Source organism: Beta vulgaris, chromosome 3 (genome assembly GCF_026745355.1).
Source record: "Beta vulgaris subsp. vulgaris cultivar EL10 chromosome 3, EL10.2, whole genome shotgun sequence".
Classification (NCBI taxonomy): domain Eukaryota; kingdom Viridiplantae; phylum Streptophyta; class Magnoliopsida; order Caryophyllales; family Amaranthaceae; genus Beta; species Beta vulgaris.
Window position 1 is genome coordinate 4,528,058 of NC_079204.1, and position 10,917 is coordinate 4,538,974.

The following is a 10,917-nucleotide window of genomic DNA, read 5'->3' on the forward strand; positions in this document are numbered from 1 at the left end:
TTAATTTAAATAGAGTTTTTAAGATGTTGGCAGAAGTTGGCGAGTGGTCGAAAAAAAATAAAATGCTTGTTTCACTTTCCTCAAATCCGAATAAAAAAAGTAAAATAAAAGTAAATCCGAAACAATTTTGGAAAATGATATATGTAGCCCTTAGGGCTATGTATAAGGTGCTTATAATGGAAATAAAATATTAAATCAAGCATTTATTACCTCAATTGATGTGAAAATGTGTCTTGAATTCTTAAACTGTTTCCATTTAAAGAAATGTATTTAATGCTTATATGTAGCCCTAAGGGCTACATATAACATTATCCAACAATTTATAAGAAATTTTAGAGCGACGTTTAACTATATCCAAACTAGTCTTACATGCACGCAATGCGTGCGAACGCGTGATAACAAATAAAGTAGAAAAAATAAAATTAATTGGATACAAAAACTATCTTTACATTTTATTTTCTCAAAAAACTGATGTTGAGTTTAAATGTCCTACTTCCCCCTCCGTTCAAATGAAATAGTTAGTTATCCTCTTTTTTTTCTTTTTTTTTTCCTTTTTCTATTTTTTGGTGTCCCCCATGTGTTGCCTTATATAATAGAGATCCTATTCGGCTATATTTTCCTAATCGTACCAGGAGTCCGGAACCTTCTGAAAGGTCTACTCTTCTAGTCTTCTTCACCTCTTCAATCTCTCTCTATATATATACAACTCCCTTAAACCCTTTTCAACTCTTCTCCTTGTTTCACTTTCCTCGGTCCAAAAAAAAAAAAGCTCTTTTTCTCTCTCCTAAATCACAACAATGGCGATACTCTCAGATTACGAGGAAGAAGAACACCAACCACAACCAGAAAAGAAGCAACCTTCAAAGAAATTTTCAGCAACTTTCGATCCTTCGAATCCGCTAGGGTTTCTTCAATCTACTCTCGAATTCGTCTCAAAAGAGTCCGATTTTTTCGCTAAGGAATCATCTGCGAAAGATGTTGTTTCTCTGGTTCAGAAAGTGAAGGAGAAGTACATTGAAGAAGTCGAGAATAAGAAGAAGAAGCTTCTAGATGAATCTGCCGCCGCCGCCGCCGCCGCTGCTGCTGCTGCGTCGTCGTCTTCATCTGATTTGGAGAAGAAGGTTGATGATAATGAGAGTGCGGAAGAGACAGAGAAATCTAAGTACAAAGGTTTGATGATTCATGAATCTGATTACTTTTAATATGATTGTTGAGATTATGCATTCGATTACGGCTACATTGTTATATTATTAATTTATTATGGTGTAGATTTGTTGCTTGTTATGTTGAACTTTGATTGACTGTTGATTATATCGTTGATTCATGATCCTAATCTGAAGAAATAGGAAAGGAAGAGTTTTTGTTATGTTATAATGTGGCATGGATTTTGTTTAATTCTGCAAATATGAGGATTTCATGTGACTTTTTGTAATGGTTTTCGTGCTTGGCAATTGTTTTCTTCTGTTTAATTTGGCATATTTTGGTGCTTGAGAGTATCTGATTGCTGATATTGGAGATTGTGAATCTGTAAGTTGTAATTTGGATACAGTAATGTTTGAAATTGGCTAACTTTTATTATGTTGCTGAGTAAATTGAATGAGTGTGAATCAATCTCTAATTATGATTGTCTTGATTGTAGACAATGTTGCTGAAGTATTTTTTTAATTACTGCATTGATGTACGCAATTTCCTGCTGTTGATACATAATAGTGAGTCTTCTGGTGGTTTTCATGTACTTTTTTGGGGGATTCTGGTAGAGTTTATCCTGTTACTATCATGGGGACTTGAGAAAGTTTCACAGTGATATAGAGAACAATGGCCGCGTTTTTCTTCATGGGACTTACATTTGTTAAACGATCCAATGATAGTTACCTAAGCGCATGCTTAGTATGAGAATATTTCAAGTGTTGGAGACGGAAACAGTGAACCCCGTTCGTTGGTATGAGGGATTGGATGATGGTTTATGTTTCATTAGGGTAACTTTTTTCACCAAGCTCTTACCCTCCTTATCTTATGTTACCTTCCTCAATTTTGTTCCGTATTCCAGAGTGTGACTGAACATACTGTTCCACCCCTTTATTTCACTCCATTCCAAAAGTTAATCGAACATGACAGATAGAAACACTTTGATCTTGTGTAGTTGCCTGTGCATACTTCTTCCATGTAGATGCAGCAAAGTATGATTTGTCATTCTACTTGTGTTATCGCATAAGGAACGTGTACAATTCATGGTTTTGAAATCAATGTTAAAGGTTGATATGCACCACATTTGGTTCTACCCAAAAAGTGGTAGAAATTTTGCAATTGAGGTAGGTTCTAACTTATAATGCCATGAAACCAGGGTGAGCAACAAGTTTGCTCTGATGAGTGCATCTTGTTGAGTTTGGTATACTTTATGCTTTCCGTCTATGGTAACCTTGTAACCTTATTTTTTGTGTGGGAACACTTACTGATAGTTTTATGTTGATCATGTGTGATATCATTGTCTATATGTTAGAAATTGTTGAGACATAATTGACACAGTTCTTTTTATTCAGCTCCAAACAGTGGGAATGGTCAAGATCTCGAGAACTACTCATGGATACAGTCCTTGCAAGAAGTTACTGTTAATGTTCCTGTTCCACCTGGAACAAAGTCTAGGTTTATCGATTGTCAGATAAAGAAGAATCATCTGAAAGTTGGCCTCAAGGGTCAGCCTCCCATCATCGATGTAGGGTTTCTTCAATTTTAATCCAAGCTTTTGCGTGCTTGGTTATATCTTTTCTGACCTTTTGATCTTTATTTGCCGCAGGGTGAATTGTTCAAGCCTGTTAAGCCAGATGATTGTTTTTGGAGTTTGGGTATGTACATATCTTTCCACATCTCTTCCTCTCTGCTTCATTCTAAGGCTATTAACTTTCTGTAACTGAACTTGCCTGTTAGTGTTCTTTATTATCCTTTCTTACATGTGAATATGTAAATTTCGTTCTTGTACACCTTAATAGCAAGTAATAAGTCATGGAACCAGGTTTAATTGGTCCTCTTCTGCTGAAACCGTATTACATATTACTTAAATAAAATCTGGTTCTGTGATTTATGGATCATCATTATATTGTAGGCTGCTTATCCATCACCACTTTTAGTTGAACTTTGCTCATCCGTGAATTTGATGTTCTTGCTAATCAATTTGAATCCAAGGGTTTTTTCCCCGTTCGTCTACCCTTTCTCAGCCCTTCAACATTGTCCATTGAAAAAAGCAACAAGGTTTGTGGCGTAATAAATGTTGTATGAATTCTGGTCCCACCACTGATTGTGGTGCCAAAGAAAATCACTGAGAGAGAATTAAAGAGAGTGAGGCAAGAATTGGGGAGGTAGTGAAGTATCCCGTAACTTGAATCAAGGTTAACCTTTTAAGGGTTATCATCACCAAGTTTGAGTTGCCCTGGTTCAAGCTCTTGGCAGGGGCTGAATTTTGCACTAGCATCGTTGTATATTGCGCACACAAAATCAGGTTGAATGCTTTGGTAATTGATATTTTTCTGTTTGTTATTCAGAGGATCAAAAGTCAATCTCTATGCTGCTAACAAAGCATGATCAAATGGAGTGGTGGAGAAGTCTGGTCAAAGGTGAACCTGAAATCGACACTCAGAAGGTTGAACCTGAGAGCAGTAAGCTGTCTGACTTGGACCCTGAAACAAGGTCAACTGTTGAGAAGATGATGGTAAGATTTCATATGAAACCGACTTGTAACTGAATTGCTAGTAATAATGAACTTGTATTATGTCTTTTTCTATACTGTATACTAACTTGACCATATTTTTAACTTGCAAAAAAAAAATGTTACTATGTAAGATGATGTTAGATTAACCTCAGATAGTGGTTGGGAACTCAAAATTCTTTTGATTTTCTTGAATTTATATCTGGATATTGAAATATAATGTCAAGTCCAGTGTTTGGAAAAACAATGAAATTGTGAAGTCTAGAATTTTGATTCCACTAGTAGGTTTGGAAAGTCATAGGAATCTGTATCAGTTGTGAACTTGAAGTACAAATGTAATTTCGAATTCACTATTCAATGGGCCTTCTGAATTGTGTTTGGAATAATTAGGCCAATTCTGAGTTTGAAATTCTTCTTCATGTAAACAACTGATTGTCCGTTTCCAGAACTCAGATGAGTTTGCAGTACACAAATACGCTATGAAGTCATTAATGTATTTGAAATATCGCCTATTTATAATTCCAATAAGAAATGATAAGTCATTTATAATTTCTTAGTAGTTGTTCCAAGTTCCAGCTACTAAGAAATGAAGTATTTTCATTTTAGATTGCTGATAATCATGAATCTCATGATCTATGTTTTTTGTTATGCAGTTTGACCAAAGGCAAAAATCCATGGGCTTGCCCACAAGTGATGATATGCAGAAGCAAGACATGCTGAAGAAGTTCATGTCCGAGGTAATTAGTTAGTGTTTGTTGATACTCTTCCTTAATGAAGGAAAAAAAGAACTGTTCATTCTTGAGAATGAAAGTATAATTGTTAAATTTTCAGTGAACATATCTAATTTATGATTTGTGAATTGATGCAGCATCCGGAAATGGACTTTTCTAACGCGAAGTTTAACTAGATATCGATGTCGGTATGGACTATGATTTTTTGGGTGGCAAATTCTCGAAACAGGAACTGAAGAAAGCTTTTGTTATGTCTAATACTGAGCTTGTTCATAGTAGTTACAGTCTCTAGGGTAGATGTCTCATGAAGAGGGGAACATTGCTTTTTGTTTAACTCTTATTTATATGCAAGTGATATTCGGTTTGCTAAGCAGTACATTCGTGCATCCTGCGCTTGATTCGGGTCCTGTTCAATCATATATGTAATGTTATAGCTGCAAGTATGACTCTTTTTTTATGATTTCGTTCTTTTAATCTGTTTTGTCTCTCTCATAACGTGATTTAGATGATGTTTTAGGTAAGGTGAAGAGAATGCAAACACTTTTCTCTGTTTGGTTTGAATTGGGCTAAGGGAAAATTGTTTTTTTGTTGCAACGATTAGACATTTTTTACTCACATTTTATGTCTGATTGTTGCAACTAAAAAAAACAGAGGTAATATGTGTTAAACGTCAGTTTCCTTGCAACTACACAAATGAAAATGAATTTAGAATTGAGTTTTCTTCTGAAAATCATTGATTGTTGTAAATGTTTTCGTCTAATCAACCACATTTTTAATCATTTACGTTTTGCATTGATGAAAGTAATAATTGAAGTGAATGACTAGGATAAGGAGAGCTCATTGTTGTTTTCTAGAAGTATATTACAACTTGAATTCTCGTGCGATGAATGTGGGGGTTAATATTGTTACAACAACTTGAGAGGGCTGATTGTCTGTTAATAATGAAAGTCTGAAATCCCGCAAGCCTAGAAGTGATGCTACATGTGGTCGTGGTCTCGTGGACAAACTTATGAAATGCTGGAGCAGTTGCTAAACTACTTGTCGACTTGTCATTTCTGTGAATCATGACGGAATGCATTTCTCTTGGAAATGAAAGACTACCATGGTACTCCATCCGTCCCATAATATAGTGTTTGTTTCTTTTTTACATAGTCTTCAATATGCAACTTTGACCTTTAATATCTTCAATTCCGTATTAATAGAAAATATAAAAAGTTGATATTATGAAACTACACATTGAGACGAATGTAACAAGATCCCACATGAATATGTTTTTCTATATATACAAATGAGAATATTCGGTCAAAGATTTTAAAGTTTGACCCACAAAAAATGAAATAGGCACTATATTATGGGACGGAGGGAGTAGTAGATTAGTAGCACTGTAGCAGGCAATGCTACATTTACCCGATGGGTATTTAACACACTAGAAATAGAGTATTAAGAAACTATTAGAATTGATGAGTTGGATTCCACTTTTTATTTATTTCTATTAGTAGTGGTTTGTTGACTTACTGGGTAGATAAAGTTTTTTCCCATTGTAGTTACACTTTAGAACACTTTTCAAATGTTATGATATGGCATATAATTGGAGCATATACCAAAATAGCACAATTAAAGCTTAAGTTGGAAGGGAGTCATTAGGCTTCATTTGTATTCAACATGGTTAGTTGCACGATTGGTAATTGGGTAATCTAGTTTGGAGTCCGTAAATTTTGAGTCGAGATAATTTGATTTAGAACGTGGTAAATTATGTTTGGAACAAATATTTACTTTTTAGATTTGTCATGTAGGCTTTAGATTTTAAAGAGTTCAGGTTTTAAGTTAAATTTACGTCAAAAAGATATTGAGGTTAAAAGATATTAAATTCGTCAAACTTTTAGACTGGATCTTAATAACATGAAAACTTATTTTCTTTTGTATATATAAACACATTAATCCAAAAGTTAAATCAAAAGATTTTAATTGTTAAGAGTTAATTAGTTGTTATGGTGATGATCAAAATCAATGCCTAGATTTCTTTAGTTAAAAAGGGAAAAAATGCCACTTTGTCATTCATACATGATTGAAATAATGTTACACTAACAGTTATTGAAATTTTGTTTGATATTTGTTGACAAGGCTATTATTGGAGGGTCATAGAGCAAAGATGGCCTACTTGTTTATTGTTGTGGTGGAATTTCCTCAAGTTGAAGGAATGGGTGGACAATTTTGGGAAGGAAGAGCCGTAGAGAGGCATATCATAGAGGAAGTAATGCAACCATCATTCCCAACTCTAAATGTCCCCAACCACATCGCGACACGTGGCTAATAATGCCACATAGGTCCTTATCAAAATGCCATTTTCTTCTAAAAGTTCATATGCACATTCAAGATGCCATGCCACTATTATTTATGTCTTGTTTGGGGAAGGTGGTTGTAACTTTGCAATGGTCCTAACTCCTTAGAAAAGGTCCTTCCAAAACTTTTTTGAGTGTACCTTTCTAAATTATATAGGTGTAATGCATACCTTCCCAAACTATTGTTCTTGTGATGAGAATTTTATGACTCATCATGATACTTGATAACATACCCTATATGATTATATAGATTCAAGATGTCGTATATTGAGGGTTGGAAATCTAATCAATGATTCACTTCTTATCTCATATAAGACATAGGTAATTCAGATTTCATTGTTACGGAGTAAAACTAATAGCTTCTAATACTATGTAAAAAAAATTATTATTAAAACTGTGAAGCTGTTGGAGGTTTATCGGTCTCTTATCTTAACGGTTTTTATACTAGCAAGTTTTATCTTAACGGTTTTTATACTAGCAAGGTTAATCATGTTAATTAAGGAAGTTTGTGACATATAGCATTAACTAACATAACATTAGTCGACTCCACCAACTGTTAAGTGTTAATGAGTTCAATAGAATTTCTTTTAAAACAGTAGGGTTCATACTATGGTTGTGTATGTGAACTAATAAAGAACTTATAGATGCTTGTAGCAACAATGCCTTAATTGCCAAAAAGGAACTTCATGCCTTCACGTTTTTATCTAAAAACTTTACTAGGCAACTAAAGCCTAAAGGGGAGGAAGACTCGGGGTATTATGCCCAAAACGCGGTAAGGTAATTCAATGTAGTAATTCTTGTATGGATTGGTTCACACAATAAAATTTTTGTTTGTTGTGTATTCATGTTTAAATACCCTTAGATATTCTAAAGTAAATATTTTTTAAATAATCATTTTTGTATTACCTTGTATTGTGTTTAGTGTTAGAGTGCAACTAAGCATACTGATGTAGATTATATATTAATATTTAATTCTAGGTTTTAGGTACTACTCTAACTTTATTGTGTTAAAAACCACTTTTATAAAAAGGGTAGCTTGCCTTTTAAACTACAATACTTACTATGGAAAACAAAAAATTGCGAATATTTTGAATATTTAACCCTCCGATATCATGAAAGAAAAAGCTTGATGAAATGACGAAATGACTCATGTGATGATGTGTAGAAGCAAAGCTTAATTGCTTAATTAGAAGCTAAAACCGTTAGAAATTAAGAACTTTAGATGATACATTTCTTATTATGAAAACAAAGTTTAGTTTTGTACTACCCAAGTACTATAATGTGAGTTTGTAGTACCTAAGTACTGCAAAATAGTGCAAGTTCTAGTGAAAATAAGGGAAGGCAGGTTAATTTGGTGGGTACCAAAAATACTCCATTGAGTTATCAAGACAAAGGCGTTGGCCATTATTCCTCTTCAAATAATAATTGAGCCTGTGATTGATACAAACTGATTGCGACTCATCACATCTGTTAATATAATTTGTTATTTTGGTCGTTTTGCAATCATATGCACATATACCGCCCGAACAATGATAAAACACTAACAAGGATCAATTTGTAAAAACAAATTGTTGAAGCGTATATTAATTAGTGTGTCAGCTTAAGCAGTTGAAGTACGCTTAGCATCTATACAAATATATTAAAAGGCGTGCAAGAACAAGAAATTGTGTCACGTGGCGCTCTTCTTATGGAGTTTTAGTTCATGTAGTCCATGTACAAAATAAATAAATTAAGAAATCGCATAGAGTAGGGAGACCGGCCTCAAGTACATATACTAAAGTTTTAATCACTAGGCTAAGTTGTATTTAGTGTTGTTATCATAAATTATTATATTAATAAATGAAATGTTTTTTACCCGGGGCATAGGCCGAACTTAATAACTAGTTAAAAAATAAAAAAAAAATTATTTTTATCTGTTCATAGAAAAAAGTGAATTTTCTTTCTCTTGTACTTTAAGAACTCTTATTTTTGTGTTTTATACACTTGTTATCTATTAATCAATCAACCCATATTTATGTGTGTGAGATCATATTTATGAATTTTTTCCTTCAATAATGCCAAAAAGGGGATTAATTCCCAAAATGTGCCACAAAAATTTTATTTCCCAGCGTACCGTCCACGTAGGACGGCATGCGGAAAAAAAGTTTTTTTTTTTTGTTTTAACGGAGGTAAACCGCTACTCGGAGTAGCGGTTTACTTCAAACAAAACCGCTACTCCGAGTAGCGGTTCATTCACATAAACCGCTACTCAGAGTAGCGGTTTTAATGACTGAACCGCTACTCTGAGTAGCGGTTTTCTCCCTCGGGTAAACCGCTACTCCAGGTAGCGGTTCATTCATTAAAACCGCTACTCTGAGTAGCGGTTTTGTACCCACTACACACCTAACTGCATTGTTTCCACATAACTGGCCAACTGCCAGATAGCCAAAAAAATTCCAGCAATCCCAAACAAACATCCAACCTGCAATTCCAGCAATTCCAAACAATTATCCAACCTCCAATTTCAACATTATCCAACCTGCAATTCCAGCAATTCCAAACAATTATCCAACCTCCAATTTCAACATTATCCAACCTGCAATTCCAGCACCAAATTCCATTCAACAACACCAAATATAAGCCACACATTGATCACTCATCACCAAGTTCATACACATTCAAATGTATGTAAAAAAAATTTAGTTACAAGTTAGAGTGAGAAAATAATGTTAACTAACTACATAAACAATAAATGAAACTTCTAAAACCCTCTCTTCTTCTTTTGTGAAGGTGTAGATGAGCTAGGTGTGGTTTCATGAGTCTCTGCAATGCATCAAGAGAAGGGGGAGTAGTGTCAGAACGTCGTCGATAGGCCCTCTGAGTGACTGGAGGTGAAAGCAAAGCTGACGTGGTAGATATATGGGCAGCAGACGTAGAAGATGTAGAAGTCGATGTATATCCAGCAGAAGTAGGCACGCCCTGTACGATGTGGCCATGTCCAGCTCGGCCAACAGCATCAACACACAGTCCCCTCATAGTCTGCAATGTCTGCGCATACAAGTCACGCACCATATCTGGAGGCAATGACTCAAAGCCTCTAGCACAGTACCGCACTATGAGCAATATCAGATAAAGTATGTGCCTGAATAGAAAGAAAAAAATACATATTATATAGTTGTATAAATAAATAAAAGTGCAACTAAAAATCAGTGAACTTACCAGTACTATATCTGCAGACGCAGGCTGATAATGTGTAGAAGGTGGTCGCCTCGATGGATTCGTCAGGCGTAACCTCGTGATGCGACGAAACCATATCATATACTCGTCAAAGGCATGAGTACGACCACTAAAAGGAGTGCCCTGAACTATGTGTCCCTCGCGCTCATCCAATGTGCAATGTAAGGTCGATGTCTGAGCGGATAGTTCTTGTTCTTCGACCTCCGATCTATGGCATGAAGGGTTGTGCTCGTATCAGAAGGTGCGGGAATCGTCTGCTCGAATCCAAACTGGCGCATAACTCGACCAGGGAAATGGAACTCTACAATGTCGAAACAGATAAGTGGGGCCATTGTGCGCCATACATGTCGATCAGCTCGACATATAGCAGGTAACAACGCCAGTCTCGCATCAGTATATGGTGCCAAGTCATCTACAAAAAATAGAATCTTACAAATATTAGGCAAAAGAAGAGTCTACCAATGTATATAAGTTAGGCAAGTACGAGCCTATGTACCTGCTCGTCCGTCTGATGGTCAAGTGCATCCCTGTAGTAAGGAAGCCCACCTGCTGTGTGGGACCTACTGATGTGTACTCGAAGCCAACTGAAAAGAATATACGTCATTATCCATGAGAAAAATGAAACTAAAGAATGTCAACAAATGTGAGACATTGAATATTACCTGACAGCTAAGGGGTCAATCCCCGGAACATGCTGGGAGCCTAAAATAGGAACGGCCTCGTCAAACTGTGGAGGTGGGTCCCGCACCCTCGAAATCCGAGGTCTGCCAATGTGTATGTGCTCCCATGCCCAAATCTGTAACAACAACACAGGGCCACCTAACTCCCTCGCACCCCTATGTGATGCTCGACATAGCTGCATATTCAAACAATATGAACACTATTTTTCACCTATACTAGTAGTATTTACAACATAAACACAACAATTCATGCA

At 35.6% G+C, this 10,917-nt stretch overlaps 1 protein-coding gene across 1 annotated transcript; it reads left to right on the top strand.

Annotated features, from left to right (window-relative positions):
* The first annotated feature begins 706 nt into the window (after nt 1-706).
* LOC104888255 (protein BOBBER 1) lies at nt 707-4,902 on the top strand. Its single transcript, XM_010673161.4, has 6 exons — nt 707-1,170; nt 2,538-2,710; nt 2,792-2,840; nt 3,534-3,700; nt 4,351-4,434; nt 4,566-4,902. Exons 1-6 carry the CDS (start codon nt 798-800, stop codon nt 4,602-4,604), a joined length of 885 nt encoding a protein of 294 aa, XP_010671463.2. The 5' UTR covers nt 707-797; the 3' UTR covers nt 4,605-4,902.
* Nucleotides 4,903-10,917: the final 6,015 nt, after the last annotated feature.